The sequence below is a fragment of the Melanotaenia boesemani genome, chromosome 19, assembly GCF_017639745.1.
Source record: "Melanotaenia boesemani isolate fMelBoe1 chromosome 19, fMelBoe1.pri, whole genome shotgun sequence".
Taxonomy (NCBI): Eukaryota; Metazoa; Chordata; class Actinopteri; order Atheriniformes; family Melanotaeniidae; genus Melanotaenia; species Melanotaenia boesemani.
The window spans coordinates 8,340,264-8,357,225 of record NC_055700.1 but is presented as its reverse complement, the minus strand read 5'-3'; the positions used below and the strand labels follow the sequence as shown (position 1 = coordinate 8,357,225).

General features: G+C 36.4%; 2 protein-coding genes across 3 annotated transcripts; one reads left to right on the top strand and one right to left on the bottom strand.

The window, feature by feature from the left end:
- The first annotated feature begins 7,332 nt into the window (after positions 1–7,332).
- On the top strand, positions 7,333–13,550 carry tor1 (torsin family 1). Of its 2 annotated transcripts, none has more exons than XM_041969750.1 (7): positions 7,333–7,656; positions 9,997–10,262; positions 10,343–10,518; positions 10,675–10,802; positions 10,896–12,895; positions 12,943–12,949; positions 13,046–13,550. In XM_041969750.1, exons 1-5 carry the CDS (start codon positions 7,458–7,460, stop codon positions 11,138–11,140), a joined length of 1,014 nt encoding a protein of 337 aa, XP_041825684.1. In that variant the 5' UTR covers positions 7,333–7,457; the 3' UTR covers positions 11,141–12,895; positions 12,943–12,949; positions 13,046–13,550. The 2 variants fall into 2 exon arrangements, with proteins under 2 accessions (XP_041825684.1, XP_041825685.1); XM_041969751.1 differs by lacking the exon at positions 7,333–7,656 and adding an exon at positions 7,991–8,270.
- Positions 13,551–14,360: 810 nt separating this feature from the next.
- nsa2 (NSA2 ribosome biogenesis homolog (S. cerevisiae)) lies at positions 14,361–16,856 on the bottom strand. The gene is made up of 6 exons (XM_041969764.1): positions 16,708–16,856; positions 15,766–15,953; positions 15,518–15,668; positions 15,202–15,381; positions 14,834–15,026; positions 14,361–14,650 (listed from the first exon to the last, which is right to left on the bottom strand). Exons 1-6 carry the CDS (start codon positions 16,708–16,710, stop codon positions 14,583–14,585), a joined length of 783 nt encoding a protein of 260 aa, XP_041825698.1. The 5' UTR covers positions 16,711–16,856; the 3' UTR covers positions 14,361–14,582.
- Positions 16,857–16,962: the final 106 nt, after the last annotated feature.

Sequence of the window (16,962 nt, the reverse complement as noted above, 5' to 3'; positions counted from 1 at the left end):
CACTCAGTTAGAAACTGTAAGCAAAAACAACTATTTGACTGGACCCCAGATATTCATCACTAATTGCTACTCAGCTGTTTTGTGTTAGTCATTTAATTTGTTTTATTTTTTTCTATTGTAATCTTGTGTTTTGTTTTCCTTCACCTACAAATTATGTCAAGCCAAGCTAAATTCCCTTCAGTTTCTTATATATATATTGCTCAATCTCCTGCCTCTCATGTTGGATGCAGTGTTTCAGGTGTTAAGGAAGCAGGACTCAAATATCAAAAAGAGGGATTAATATTCACACGCTGAAACACAATGCAGAATTTAATAACACAAATCCACCAATTAGCCTAAAAATAATAAGGTCTTCCTCAGGTCGCCAGGAGAGCTACCAGTCATGATAAAAGACTTTCTGAACGTTTCTTATCTGACTGGTTTCTGAACCAACTGGGTTTAAATAGAACACCTCAAACTCTCTGAGCCTTTCCTAATCAGTTTGTGAAGGTCTCACTGCTGTCCCTCTGGGGGAGGCTGCTACTGTAGGGGAGTGCTGTTGCTATATCAGTGGGTGGGACTGGTCTGCAAAAAGGTTTAGGTTAGTGGCATGTGTCAAAGTAGCAGCCTTGTGAACGTCAGTATGCAGGGTTTCCCAGAACATTGTACAAGATGAGCAGAGTTACTAACTTTACCTGCAGTAGCTTTGATGTATGTGGCTAATCAGTGTAATGCTGGTTGATTTACAGCAGTGTGTATGAGAGCATCTAATGAACTTATCCCTTTTATTTATTTATTTTGCATCAGCTATACATTTTAACATAACCTGACTTAAACAAGTTTGTGTAAAAAAGAAACGTCCTTATAAAAATAAAAAATATTTTCATATTGGAATGACCATGACCAGCGAGCGGTGTCTGAAAGTCACACAAGCTTTTCCAAATCATCACAGAGGTCTGAAAGTGTTTCAAAAACCACCTTAAAAGTCCTTCAAGAGAACACAACTCACACACATACACACTGCAATCATAGTCCCACATTACTGTGTTGGTCTCACTCATCACCATCACATATCAAACTGCAGCAAGTTCAAGAAAGGTTAGCGAGCCATGACCTACTCCTGCAGCGCCACCATCAGGAAGAAAATCAATTTTATTTCAATGTGCTCTACGTTTAACTTTTTAAGTCCAAAATGTATGTTTTTTATGTGCTGTTGCCATTACAGGGACTCGCAAGCCAAGCCCACATACACCTACTAAAAGCAATTATTTCTGTTTTGATTTGATTTGTTCTACCAAAGTTGAGTCGATCTTTGAGAACATGCTGAGCTGTTTGACCAATACAGACGGGACATTTTCTGCTTTCAGCCCCTTTCAAACCAGGAAGTTGATGCACTCTTCTAAATCTTTCCTTTAGTCACGCAATCTTAAATAAATTATAATTAAATATGAATAAGAAATTCATTGATGAAGTTACATTTTGCTTAAGCATAAGCAGAAAAGACAAACACTGAAGATGTAACAGCAAAAATACTTTTTTTCTTGATTATGTCATATTTATAAAAACAATAATTTATTGTAGTTCTTTACAGCATTAAACAAATGAAAAGCATGCATATTTTTTTTAAAAGTTAAATAGCTTATGACAACACAGTGAACTAAGATATTTAATAGGAGAACAGGAGAAACATTTTGACAAATAGATAACATTTTCTGAAGGAGGTTGATCAATAATCAGTCAAGAAAACTGTCACAGATTTATTGTTATTATATTATATTTCTTTATTCATGTGGAAATTATCTGAATAATACAAATAAACACTGTAAATACATATTTTTAATGAATTAGTGAATATTAAATAACAATTTAATAATATTTTTTCACACAAAATTTAGATGTTTTTATCTTTATTCTGTGTTTAATTTAAGAAGAGGGGTTTTGGTGGGAATAAAAAGAAACCACAATGTAAGTGAAACCTGTTTTAAAGATTAAGGCATGTTAAAACGAAAGTGGTTGCAAAATGAAAACCACTTGTTTCATCTCAACATGTTTCTGCTGTATTACTTGTCATATAGCTGTAAAATAATAGTCAAATTTAAATTGTTATTGTTAGTATTATGCATAAAAAATTAACTGTTTCACTTAGAATTTTTTTAATACACAAAACATTAATTAGACCAATTTGTAGGTAAAAGACCAAACACTGGTGATTGAAAAAAGTAGATTTTTTTACACCTTTAACTTATCTTCTACATCAGCAAGAGTTAAGAGGATATTTACATGATTCCACATGATAAATCTATTTTCTCTCTTTTTAAATGTTATTTAACAGAGCAGTGAAAGCTTTATTAGTTACTGTAATTCAGTTACATGAGTGTTCTGCACAATATGCCAAAATTTACAGTCATATTGACAATAGTCCACGCCTCCTGGTGGTGGTAAAGAAAATCACACTCCAAACACAAGCACTTTGCATTCATTGTAGGATTTATCTTTGTGTATAGATTTTCCAAATATGTTCCCAATCTGTCCTGTGACATTCCCCCTAATCTTCTCTCTGCAGATTTTCTCATTGTTTAGTCACAGGAATGTGCTTTGGCTCTGCTTTCATTCTTTGACTGGCTACCCAGTCCAAGCTGCCTCAGTGTGGGGGTTCAGGCGAGCATAAGATGAGGTGAAGAGAGGAGGAGTGGGGTCACTGTGTGGTGGCAATGCCCTCTGTTTATTGTAGGATCAGAGGCTGACCTGCCCCCTTCTCCTATTCTGTAACCATTGAGGGAATGAGTGCAGGAGAAATAAATGAAATAAAAGAGGAGAAAGGATCTCCAATCAAGCACTCACTGGTAGCAACAGAGTGGAGAAGAGAACAGGCAAAGCTACTCTTTCCAACCTGATGACCGTTGAGAGGGTGCACAGACTTTTCAATGAAACCTACTCACAGATAAATAATGCCAGTTTCTGTTCTTATATTGAAATATGTTTCAATAATGGACTTTTACCTCTTTATTCATTTATTCCACTGTTTATATGTCATAATCAGTAAATATTCAGGAGAACTGACTAAAAATAAAAAGGTCTTTGTCTTTTGGGGAGTTTTTTAAAAAACTAACAGCATTAAAATAAATATAAATAGACTATGTTCTGCATCCAAAAGTCAGAGACTTCACTTTTTATTTCTAGCAGTGATATTATTTTTACAATACTGAAACAAATTGCCATGAAATTTTAGCAGATGCTCTTGTTTCCTACAGTGTGAAGCAAGACTTCCTGACGATTCATCCTGACGATGTTGGTTTTGATTTTAGAAAAATCTCTCAATCTTGGCTGCACCACCATGAAATTTGCTGCAGATGACAGAGGTCATCCCCAGACATTTCAGCTGTAGCACCTCCAGCAGGTCAAAGATTTATCTTTACTTGAAATATTTCAATAGTTGGTGAATGATATTTTGTACAATCCTAATTTAAACTTCTCCTTTAGCACCACCATGAGGTTGAAATGTCTCCCTCACAATTATCATACTGAGGTCATCATTTAATTTACAGTCAGCAAGTTCAAATTACTTTCTCCTGAATTTGTTTCGGGATCGAAATGAACCAAATTTTCCATCTAAGCTAAAAGCAGGCCAAAAACTAGCCTAAAATAATGATCACAGCAAAATATGGGGATGTGTTAAGTGGTCAATATTGATTTTAAAGCAGTTCTAACTTCAAAATGAAGTTTTCTTTTATAATTTTTCAGATAAAACATCAGTCAAATATAACATTTCATTAATGAATGTGTAAACTAAAAAAACCAAACACTGATTGCAAATGCATGTCCATATTTATGCAGTGAAATATCCAGAAATAATCTTGAATAAATCTTGACTTTAATAACTTTTTAACACTCCTGGAGCTGCATAAACTTGAAAATGCTTTTTCATATTTTAAAATATTTGAAATTTGTCTCTTTTTTTTTCTTTTCCAGGGAATCCACTTATTCTGGACATGACTGAATCATAATGTTAAAAAAACAAACAAACAAACATCCATTTTTTGTTGAACCTGATTGAGAAAACATCTCCAGGAGAGAAGAACAGAGAGAAGACTTTCTGCACTTTGTCCAGGAACAATTTTCACCTGATTCATCACTTCTCATCTTTCTTCTTTTTCGTAACTTCTTCTAACACAAAGTACAAGCTATTTTCTCTTTTTGTAGTTTTAATTAACAGCAGTGAAAGCTTTATCAGTTACTGTAGTAGAGTTACATAAGTTTTCTGCACATCCAATATACAAAAATTCAAAGCCAAGCCAACAAAAGTAGTGCACACCTCCTGGTGGCAGTGAGGGAAATAACATTCCAAACACAAACACTTTGCATTCATTTCAGGATTTATCTTTGTGTATAGATTTTCTAAATGTGTTCCCAATCTTTCCTGTGACATTCCCCTAATCTTCTCTCTGGGGATTTTTTCATTGTTTAGTTCCAAGAATGTGCTTTCGCCTTGCTTTCACTCTCTGACTGAGTATCCAGTGTTGTAAAAAAATGAATTACCAAGAGTCTGGTTAAGAGAAAGTGTAACAAAGTTTAATAAAAACAGAATAATCAATACTTGCAGCAAGGAGAGTGTGTCATCTGACTCAGGTGAATTCAGAAGAGACTCTGAGGGACCAGAAGCAAGACAAAAGTTTTATACTTTTCTGTTGACACACAGGGGTCATCATGACCAGATAAGGTCAGGATAGAGTGGAATCCTACCTTCTTCAAGACCTTTGGTGAATATGTAAATCTCAGAACTGGTGCCATAAAAGCTAAAAACAACCTGTATTATCTTGAAGGAGTTGAGCCATGTGTTAGCTTTGTGTCTTCACAAATACCAGTCTGCACCCATTTCCAAGGTTCTGAGGAAGGATCATTTTCCTGGGTCTGAGATAAGATGGAGGCCACCCGGCCCTCTCAGTGAATTTTTAACAGTCAGAACAGAAGAAACAATGCACAAGTATTTGAAATGAATAAAACTTAAAGATGTATAAACACATAATTAGTAAAATGTAAAAAAAAAAAAGTGTATTATAGCATAATATAACAATCAATTAATAAACATATATGAAAGAAATAATGATTGGTGTGATTATTGAACACTTAACAAAATTAATATATGACGCAATTAAGCATAATGAGTCAAATTTCTTCAACTCCAGCCCAAGCTGCCACAGTGTGGGGGTTCAGGAGAGCGTCAGATGAGGTGAAGTGCGGACCAGTGGGGTAAGTGTGTGTTGGGAAAGGCCTCTGTTTATTGTAGGATTAGAGGTTGACCTACCCTCTTTTACTATTTTGTAACCATTGAGGGCTCACAGGAGAAATAAGTGAAGACAAGAGAAAATATCTCCACTCAAACACAATGGTAATAACAGTCTTTCTTGACTGTTAACATTCTCAGTCTAAAAAAGGCCACTCTTTCCTACCTGGTGACTATTGAGAGGTGCACACATGCTTGTCAGCCCCATGAAGCCCACTCAGTCTCCAAGTTATGCTGAAATACGACTCTTTGTTGTGGAAGATTTGTAACTTGATGGTAAGGTAAGATATTTAGAAAAACAAGGATTTCTCAAGATCAGAGATTAAACAGAATATTAATAGATGTTTTAAGTCATGGACTGCACGATGGTGTGGTGGTTAGCACTGCAGCCTCTACGAGGTCACTAGTTTGAGTCTTGGCTGGGGGGAGGTTCGAACAGTGGCCTTTCTGTGTGGAGTTTGCATGTTCTCCCCATGTGCTTCCTCCCACCATCCAAAGAGATGGACAATATGGTCATAGAGACATTTGAAAAATTAATTATTTTAGTATTTTTTATCATGTATTTTTGAAAACAGCATTATAAACAAACAAAAAATTGAATTTGTCCAGCTTAAGCATAAAAAATATACTTGATATATATATATATATATATATATATATATATATGTAATGGCTCACTTCAAAAAAATTATAGGTTCCTCTTGTAAACCCCTTATTGAAGAGTTTAGTACTGAAGAGCAACAAGCATATTATGCTAAAATATACACACATTTAATCTTACTTTAGACCATGGATTACCCTTTCTGAGTGAACTGAATTAGATGTAACCCTGTAATTAAAGTAACAGGGTTGCAAGTGACGGGGTTTAAAATCAGTGCTAATGTTAGCTTTTATGTGATAGCTGTGGAATGTAATGTTACTGAAATTGAAGACATAGTTAGTTATATTAAATAATAAAGAAAAAAAAACTCAATCAATTTGTGCTAATTTTACAGTATAAGTAACAGGGTGACACAGTCTAGGCTGCAATGAATGTGAGAAACCTTACCCTTGGTCTGCCCATGCTGTTAGCATAAATCTTAATTTGTTATTTCTTCTGTCATGTGACACTGTCTTTTTCTTCTGCCGTGCTAAATAGGTTTTGGTAACAGGGTTGCACATAAGTGGGACACAACTTCAGCACATTATTGCTATCATTTAAGATATGCTGATTATTAAATTCAAATGTTTCAATAATAGAAGAGAAACACTAACACCATATCATCCGAAAATGCATTAAAAAGTGGTTATAAGAAAGTACGAGAGAAAAATGTCATTTTAGGGTGTGCTGGTGTGTGAGATCTATATGGCAGTTTGAATAATCATTTGGAACATATTTTCCAACATCTATATTTATATATTTTTTCAAGACAAGTGTAATTTACACAAGCAGTGCATGTATTTGTGTATTGTGCACAGATTAATTGAGATTTTACAGGTGGGACATAAAATGTCCTCCTGGAATGTCCCAGTCCCTGCAATAGACTGGTGACCTGTCCAGGGTGTACCCTACCTCTCAGCTGCTAAATGCTGGGTTAGACTCCAGCTTCCCTGTGACCGCTTAATGGACAAAGTGTATAGATAATGGATGGATGGTTTTAAGTCATGTAAATTGCCAGGTGGGCTCTCCATCCGTGTTTTTCCATCAATTAGTTTGAAATGTGGGGCTTTTCCACCAAGTCAATATGGTCATGTTTATCTAACTGTCCCTGAGCTATTTTTTTAAATTATCTTGTTGAAAGAGACCAGTGACATTAGGTACTACAGTTGACATAGGAGGGTTTGTGTGATCTTTAACAACGTGTGGTAAGTCAAAGTTCAAATTAAAATCTGGACCCACGGTTGCTCCCATGCCATCCTTCTTCGCATGGTACATCCTGCATCCTCTACATGATGTATCTGACCAAATAATTTAATGATTTCATGGCGACCCTAAGACTTAACGTTGCTATTGCTACAAACATAAAATATTTATTTATTCTAACGATGCAGGAACCGTAGAAGAAGAACCACCTTTGGACCTTGACGTCATGCCCATGACAACCAGCGCTTCCTCTGCTAACTGCTTCCGACGTGGTGACTGTCGGCTTTTGTGAACAGTTTGTTACGCTTGGAAGCAGTTTGCCTCTTTTCTTTTGACCTTTGCTAAAGTAGCAAAATGAAACCGAGGAAACAAAACGTGCTGCTGCTGTGGATGTTGGTCTGCTCCGACATGACGCTGGCAATTGAACCCATTAGTACCACCATAGCGGTTGGCATGGCTGCGGCTCTCACTGGATTTTTAGCTAGCTACCAGAACATTTTCTACTACTTTCACGAGTGCTGTCGACCGGAGTGGATTGATTTCAACAGAACAGGTAACACTACTAGATAAACGGTAGTCACTACGACTTTCGCCTCCCCGTCTTGTTTTTTTCAGCGGTCGGAAGGCAAACACTTCTGAATTCTCTGTTAAACTGGTGAAAGTCTAAATTATGAGCAAACTTTTTAAAGCTGGTGGGGCAAGTGCACCTGCTACATGGTACAAGTAGCTGTACAATGAACAGAATCCCTCAGCCTGGAGGGACAGTTAACTGTAACGGTTATATTTGATCACAGTATTATCACTCTTCTGTAATCCTGTTGGTATCTTCAACAGAACTCATACATTGTGACGTGTTCGTGACGTATCAGGAAGGAAGTTCCCCGTTAGCGAAATTAGTCTGCAGCTTGAGCGCGGTTTTGTCGAGGTGCTGTACTTGTTTTACCTAATGTAAACGATTAATGTAAAAATAATAATTGGTTTTGACAATGAAAGTGTTACATTTATATATATCGTTACACGTTTTGCTGACAGCTAGTGTGCTGGTGTACGCGTTTGATCCCATCACAACAACTGTGGTCGTGGGTCTCGGTGCGACTTTAGGGCGAACGATCTACAATTATTTACACGAGAGCTGTCATCCAAACTGGATTGCCTTCAATGCAACTGGTGAGCATATACACCTTGTTTTAACGTGATCGAATAGATGTTCATTTTTCTGTCGTAACTGCTTTGCAATAACTTAAAGCTAAGGTGTCAGTGAACGTGCCACGGATTGGGTGTCCATTTTAAACCCAGTAAACCGAAACCATACAGTAAAATATGTCTAAATTTCCGCTTAGTTTTCATCAGATACTGACCCCTTCGGGCATTTATAGCAGCATTTCTGAGTTGAAAGCCACATCAGCTTTAATTTCAATTACTTTTGTAATTGATAGACTCTATTAAACCTGTACCTGAATGATCAAAAACCCAAATTACATCAGCTGAAAATGGCAGTGGAAAATGAAAATTTTACGATGAATTGGAACGTGTACACCTGTCACAGGGATGCTTGCATTGTTATGGTGGAAGGTTTGAATGACTCCCTGAAGTTTTCTTTGTGACAGAAAAGCTAAATGAGTTTGTGGAAAACTTTACCCTTTTGGCTTTGGAGTGTCATGGAACAGGTTGGATGTATTGTCCACGAAGAAGAGCTGTTTTTTAGTGATCTGCTGATCCTCACAGACTCAAACATTTCCATCTTCTTACCAATGATTGTTTCTTTGTCAACGATGTTATTGATCCCGCTCACATCTCTAACCCTAATACCTCCCCAACAGACCACAACATTCGCCATCTGTCATTAAATCACAGCCTGGTAGAGGATTCCCAGTTTATTTGCCCATTCAGACCTACAGTACATTCATTTACGCATACAGACCTTGAGTGATATTTGCATGCTTTTACCTGAGCCTGAGATTTTTCAATACATATGAATAATGATTCATGTATTACTGAATAAAATGTGGCAAATCAGTAAGCTGAGGGTTTGAACCTTCTGATGTTTTTTATTCCTTGTTTCTAGTTTCTTTAGAGGAAAGTAAAATTAATAAGTGGACACTATCCAGGTTTTTGGAATACTTTTTTTTTCATTGGAGTCTTAGTGAGGTATGTATGGGTTTGAAGATGTGAAAGAAGGATTTGCATCCCCTTCTTTTACTTGGGAGTGTTCCTCTAGCCTTATCTATTATTGAAATTGACAGCCAAATATTGGATGTGTTCCTTATCCATCCTCATCCACATTGTTTATAAAACAGTGTTTTCACAGTCTTATTAAAAATGGCAGTTCCTGCTGTAAAATCAAACTTTTTGACCAAAGTTTGAATTTCACCAAGTGACCATGTCATCCTGGTCAGACTGTTTCAAGATTTATGATTATAAACTGTAAAACAACAACTAGATCATCCAATCACACACTATGTATCCTGTCTTTAAAAAAAAAATAGACATAGAAAGAAAACCTTAGAACATTATTTTCTCAGTTCTGTATTAAAACATTATCTCACCTATCAGGTTAATCTGCTTCCCTTCACAAAGTTAGTCAGTGTTGATTATTCTGCTGTGAATGTTTCACCTCTCAAATTATAGAAAATTATAAAAATGCTCCCCACATTTTTTCTCTACATATATGTTGGTTTATTAGATTGCATGTTTGAGATAACAGGACAGGCACAAAGTATTATCACTTCTGATCTTGTAGTACAGTATGTTCAATATGTCTTCTAATAAAGAGACAATCACTACAAAAGCCGAGCCAAATTGAAGCAAGTCTCTTACAGCCTCAATGTGAGGAAGTTATTCCAGTTATGTGTTTCAGCCTCTAATCCTGCTGGCTTTCCTCTGAACTCTCTAGGGCTCAAGAATGACTTGGAAAACAAACTGTTTGGACAGCATATTGCATCACGCATCATTTTAAAAGCTGTGAATGGATTCATGAGCAACAACAACCCAAAGAAGCCCCTGGTACTCTCTCTGCACGGATGGACCGGCACAGGAAAGAACTTTGTTAGTCAGCTTATAGCTGAGAACATTTACAAGAAGGGCATGGACAGCTCATTTATTCATGTGTTCACATCCATACTTCATTTCCCTCATCCCAGCAAAATATCTGTCTACAAGGTAAGTAATATCAGAGATTTTAATTTAAAATGAAAAATGGTAGCATTAACTTGTTGTTAATTTGCTGTTGTTTTCTTCAGTCTCAGTTACAGCAGTGGATCAAAGGCAACGTTACCAACTGTGAACGCTCCATGTTCATCTTTGATGAGATGGACAAGATGCACCCTGGCCTGATTGACAGTATTAAGCCATACCTGGACTACTATGACAAGCTGGATGGAGTTTCTTATCGGAAATCTATCTTTGTTTTCCTCAGGTAAAAGCTGAGAGCATTTTAATTGGTTGTGGTTCTTTGTTGGGTTTACAATTGCTGCTATGTGATGGTCAACTTTGATTTCACATAGTGCACGATTTTTTTTTAATTTTTTTTATACCAGACTGGTAATTTGTTTTTCTGTTATCTTTCTAATAGTAATGCTGGAGGGGACAGCATTGTACAAACGGCTCTAGATTTCTGGAGAGCAGGACGAAATCGAGAAGAGATCGAGCTGAAAGACCTGGAAACCTCACTCTCACTATCGGTTTTTAACAACAAAAATAGTACGTAAAAGGTGTTTAAATACTTGCGTTTTCACTGATATTTTTTATAAAAACTTTTCACCACTAAAAGTATATGTTTATCTCTTTCTTTAGGCGGCTTTTTTCACACAAGTTTGATCGACAGGAATTTGATCGACTTCTTTGTCCCGTTCCTTCCTCTGGAGTACCAGCATGTTGTCCAATGCGCCATGGGTGCGATGAAAGCCAGGAAGATCAAGCCAAACACAGATGTGGCAGACATGGTGGCTAGAGATTTAGTCTATTTCCCCAAATCTGAGCGAGTGTTCTCCGTCAAAGGCTGCAAGACGATAGAGAGCAAACTGGACTACTACACGTAATGTCAGCGTCTGACAGACATGATGTTCTGTCACTACGTGCACTTTTTAAAGAGAAAACTCTCACAGCCAAATGAATTTAGGACTGCAAGTCAAGCCAGCTGAAGATGTCTGTGGAAGTTTCTCTGTCAGACCTTTTGTGGCAATTAAGATGATATCAGGAGGCCTTCTCCTGTGTTGCTTCTCACTTACACTGAATGAAGAGGCTGATGAAGAGCTCAGCGCCAGCTGAATAAAAAATTAAAACGATTGAAACGCAAGCCTTTGTAACTGATTAGGGAGCTTGATATCTACTTTTGTATCAACAAGGATCTTGAGAGTTTTATTTGAGAACTTCTTAGTGGCGAAGGGTGTCATTCTGTTAGTGAATTTCACTGTTGTGCTTTTTTCAGTGCCTACACCACGTGTATAGACTACTGGGAAATCCTGCCTTGATGCTTCATTTTATAATTTTTTTTAACTGTTTTTCAGTATGTCTGCTGTACATTTAACTGTTAACAGTCTGAGTTGGGCATTGTGTGTGAGGGCACTGCAGTGGAGCTGATGATGGAAACTTTACTTTTTAAATACAAAAACTTAAAATCAACTTTGTATGATCCATTTTCTATAATGCTAAAATCTGATTTGGTTCTTAGGACACTAAAATGTGTTTATTGATGAGTAAAATATTCAAAATGTTTATACTGTGAAATATCAAGATATGACCTTAACTTTTTTACACCATCACTGGAGCTGCATTAACTTGGTATGTTTTTTTTTTTTTTCTTTCATCCAAAAAAAAAAAACAAAATTCCCCAAATTTGTATTGATCTATACATTTTTACCATGGGTCTGAAGAATTGCATTGAGCAAATATTTTTAAACTGTTGTACTTGATTTGATTGTCCAGTTTGATTTTAAAGAAGTTTTCTTTCTCATTTAAACTAAATGGTTTCTCTCAAAGCACAGCTTTTGTATCTGTGAAGGAGTGAAAGTATTAAGGCCTACACATTCCTGTGATGAAAATCTTGAAAGAATTGTTCTGTTTTGTTCTCACCATCTGATAGTGTGCTGTTGGGTTATGAAAGCACTTTTAAGAAAACACATTCAGACAATTCTATTAGTCACTTCTGACTGAAAGATCACTTGTTGGACAGAGCTGACTCTAGCAAGCTTGGCTGTAAACACCAGAGAAGTTGATCATAAATAAAAAAAAAAAAGAAAACTTTTTTTTATGTTACTGCAATACTGAAAAATAACTTTACTCCTTGGATTTTAATTTACTCGGAAGGATTTTTAAGTCATGTTAAGAAATGTCTTTTGAAATTAGCAGCTGATGACAGCTTGGGCTGAAGTAGGAGTTGTGTAATGATCAAATAGCTTGCAAAACACATCTGTGCAAAGTACAAGTAGTGTATGAAATGGCTGTGACTTCATATAGTACTGTAGTGTTGGGCTGCATGAAGCTGAAAACAGGTTACAGGGGACGAATTGACTGGCTTTTTGTAAAAGGAGGTTAGGATACAATAAAGTCAAAATATTTGAAGCAACCTATAACTTTAAAAATTCAAGTAGGATTGTACTTTTTTCAAATCATAAAACCACAGTTGAATTTGTAGGTGCCCTAGTTTATGTACTAAGGGAGTCATTAAAGTCTTAAAGTGGTTTATCATTAATTTAACAGGTTTGTTCTCTGCTTGCCCTCGGGTCAGAAACCCGTTTAATGTCTCTGCAGTTATTTAACCTGCAGAAAGCAACAGTCAACCACTTTCCCTTTCAGTTGCTCCAGATGTCATGTGATTTAAGTAGCAACAAATTAATTGAAGGCTGCTTGTTCCTGACACTCCCCTGCCCTCTTTTTTTTTTTCTTTTTTCTTTTCTGAAGCAACCCAGTGCTGTGCACCCAGTGAGAGAGGCAGGAAACGGAAGACGCTTGTTAGTAAAGTGAAAGTAAATGTTTGTCTAAGAGGTCGCTCCCTTTCCAACATATCTGGGTCAGATTACTGTCATGTGTGGGCAGATATTGAATACAATTTAAATTGAATTTTTTTTTAATTACCAACATAATCCATCAGATTACAAAAAAATGCTGTCTAATCTGAATACTTAGATTTCCTAGCTATCATAAACATTGTACTTGATATTAAAAATAAGAATGCAACTGCTAAATATTCTTTCTTCCTGTTAAATACCTTTAGCATCTTTTATTACAGTTAGTCTGGGGAAGTGATGCTGCAGACAGAGGTCACTGCTGGGAATTTTCCACAGTAGGGTTAGTGTTTCATTTGGGCCTCTTTTCTTAAAGATGAATAAAGAATGAAGCCCTTTGAACATTTAGAACTGGTCAAATTAAATTTCTCCCACAAGCTGACCTAACTGTCAACAGGTCTTAACAAAATGTACTTAAATGTAATAAAAATAATCTTTATCAATCCCAGTAGTTCAAATGTAGTCTGGTGTTCTTGGTAAGTCGCCATACTCTGGATAAACATGCAATAATAAATAATTTATGGTATTTTTAATGTCAAGTTCTATGATTTATTTGCTAAGCAATAACCATCCATTATTAAGAAATAATGGCTTCAGAGAAGAATTAACTAACATCTTTACTAGAACTGACTTCAGTCCTGGTAATGTTCATGCAGGTAAATTATTGTAATCTCACAAGTTCTTTGCATCAAAACACTTCAACTTTTAACCAATACTTCAACCTCCAAGTACAATATTTAACTCTGGTACTATTAATGCTGCAGCTTCTAAAATTAATGATCCTTCTGCAGGCTCTCTGGACCGTCCTTTAGATGTGCTCAAAATCTAGATACTTATCCATCTGAATGTCATGTTAGGGTATCAGAGTTCATAATTACCCCAAGCTGCTTCTAAAACCCAACAAACAAGACCGCAAACAAAGAAAATTTCCACATTTCATTCATATGATCATTGTTTGCATGTTTATCTTTGCTCAATGTACAGTATGACTTAGTTGCCATGAACCACATATATTTGATCTGTTTATGTGTTGGGTTCGAATTCATTAACACTAATCAACAGATACCAGTAAAGTAAAAAAAAAGTTTTAAGACACTGAATAAACATAAACCCCAATTAAAGTCAGTGCCTCACATTGAGTTTGCTTTATCAGGCAGCTTACCTCTGGCTAACATGACCATTTTCTTTTTTATTAATATTTGAAGCATTTGGACTGTAAATTACAGGTAAACAAAGAACAAAAGTCAATGAAATATCTGGTCTCATTTATAGTTTATTCATATCAAATTTAACAAGAAATGTCTTTCTTCTCAGTGTCCCTTTTGTTGCAAAATAATGCTCCGGAGCACAGCTTCAGCACTCTTCCTGACAGTCCGGTGAATGGGAGGCCACTGCTTGTTGCATCTTGGATGTGATCTACACTCTTATGAATGGATTAAAGAGTTATTGGGCAAAGTTCGCAGGCACGTGTAAAGTCTTATACCAGTAGAACGGCATTAATGCAGCCGTCATTTTCTGGATTATTTGTCACCTGAGCATATTTACCTGCAAAATAATAGAGATATTAGAATTGTCACACACAGTAACATACATCTACTACAGAAAGTATGACGTTCAGCCAAAACAGCTTTATGATAAAAAAAAGAAAGATAATGTTGCAATTTGTAAATTAGGTATGTTTGCATAAACTGTTAGTTTGAAAAAAAATATTAAGAACTGAGTACTCACCCCAGATAACCTTTCCTCCTTGTGTAACGAGGCCCAGCTCACTGACATTGACTTCTACAACTGTTCCTTTTGTGATGACTCCCAGAGAGGTATAGAGAGGTGAGGATGGGTTCTTCTTCACTCCGAGGATGGGAAGACAAAATGTTGCTTTGAGCTCTGGATGTGTGACATGAGCCTTCTTAAAACGCAAACCCTAAAAGGAAGAAGAGGTGGTCACTTAGGCTTTAATTCATTTTAAACAAAAGAGGTGCACATCAGTTTAACAGTAATATTGAATACATGAGAAGAATCAGTGCTGCAAATTATTTAAGTGCAGGACAAAAAAAATGAAGTACAAAGGATTTGAATGGAAACTACTCATATCTTACCATGGGTCTGATGAAGCGCTCATACTTCGGAGGTTTACGAGTGAAGCCATCACCCACAAAGCAAACTTTTGTGACCATCCTTTTCCATGCTTTCTTTTGCCTCTTTCCAGTTCTGATGACTTTAAGAACTTCTGTCTCTCCTTGGGCACGAACCTTCGGCAGGGGCACCTCCCATTTTCCCTAAAAAATAGATTACATGCTTTGTTTACAAACCAGTGTAGGTTTCACAGATCTGTATCCTTCCTTTAAAATAAATAAGCTGAGCACTTTCTTTTGATAAAATGAAATAGAATTGCTGGTTTTAGATGACACTTACAGCCTTTTCTTTCCTCTTTTGTTTGATCATGTTGGAGAGGACCTTTGCACGTGACTGTCCCTCTCTGTCCAACAGGTATGCTGGAACTGCTCCCTCAGGTGTCTTGTCGTCATCCTTCTGCTTGGTCTTTCTCTGTTCATGCATTTTGATGCTGTAAACACACAAGTTTAACTTGTTTATATGTGCATTGGGCAAAGTTTATTACAGCCAGGATACGTAAAAATTCCCTCCCCCCTCCCTATACTTACGTTTTCTTCATCTGAATCTTCTCTGCATGTCTCTGTTTGTGGTACAGTTTGGCCTTCAAACCAATCAACTTCCTAGCTTTGTGGGATCGCTCATGAGCCTCTCGGCTCTCCTTCTTCCTTTTTTTTTCATGGTGATCCAAGCGGTAACCATGCCGCTTGCGGTGTAACTCAATGTGCTCGTTCTGAGGCTATAAAACAATAACAAGCATGCAATTCAAATAAATGTGATTATGCAGTACAAAAACAACGGCAATATGAACTTGTGCCAAACATTTCCCCTTCCAAGTCCAGGTAAAAGCCTACACATAGAAGGATATACTTTTTTCAACAACCAATATAGATTATTTATACAGGAAGGCTGCCAATGACAGGCATAACATTATTCTCTCATTTGTCAGAATACAACATCATCTAACAACAATATCTAATAAGATAGAAATTGTTAATGTAAATGATAAAATTATGTTATCATCATCATCCTAGAACGTTTAAGTAAAGCTATGTTATATCCAATATGCAACCACAGTGCAGGTTGGTCTGCATTCATTTTGTGTTCACTGGCCTTTTGAAATAGTTCAAGGTCAATGCAGATTATCTCAGCAGATGTTTTATAATTAGATTATTAAACCAGCCTTGCATATCATAAAATAACAAAGTGATATGTAAGGCCATAACTAGTTCTTAAATCTATTGAAGCTTTACGTATTTCAATAGATACATTCCATGAACTAAAACAGAATAATTAGCAACGCTGCTAACCCTTTTACAAATTTTGACAAAAAGACGACGAATTCAACGCCACTTGGCACGTACAACAACCGAGGCAAAGCATCACGTCATTTCGCCACATGCGGACCGCAGCTAAGCCTAGCACAAGATGCTAACGGAATAAACTGTCCTATAACAGTGAAATAATATAATTTAAAACTTTACTTTTCTTACCATTTTGTGTTTAGGGGGTTACGTATGACAGTGAAGATACTGGAATTGGTTACAGTCGAAAAAGACACTGAATATTCGATGTTTTTCTTCAGGCTGGGGTTTTTTTGATGTTATTTTCCCCGGACCCGATACTTAGAGGAAGTACGTCATCGTGCTGTCCGTTGTTTTATAATGACCGGCTTTGATTTATCAAAAAGTTTACCGTGACACTTCTTTTTGTGTGTTTGTTTATTTTTTCCAACTCATTGTATACAT

Bases quoted from the DNA above. Each gene is read 5' to 3' on its own strand.
- tor1 (XM_041969750.1), top strand. From the start codon at position 7,458: ATGAAACCGAGGAAACAAAACGTGCTGCTGCTGTGGATGTTGGTCTGC. The intron at 10,263-10,342 runs GTAAGTAATATC...TGTTTTCTTCAG, and splicing joins GCAAAATATCTGTCTACAAG to TCTCAGTTACAGCAGTGGAT. The intron at 10,803-10,895 runs GTACGTAAAAGG...CTCTTTCTTTAG, and splicing joins GGTTTTTAACAACAAAAATA to GCGGCTTTTTTCACACAAGT.
- nsa2 (XM_041969764.1), bottom strand. The intron at 15,382-15,517 runs GTAAGTGTCATC...TCTATTTTTTAG, and splicing joins AAAAGAGGAAAGAAAAGGCT to GGAAAATGGGAGGTGCCCCT. The intron at 15,027-15,201 runs GTAAGATATGAG...TCTTCCTTTTAG, and splicing joins AGCGCTTCATCAGACCCATG to GGTTTGCGTTTTAAGAAGGC.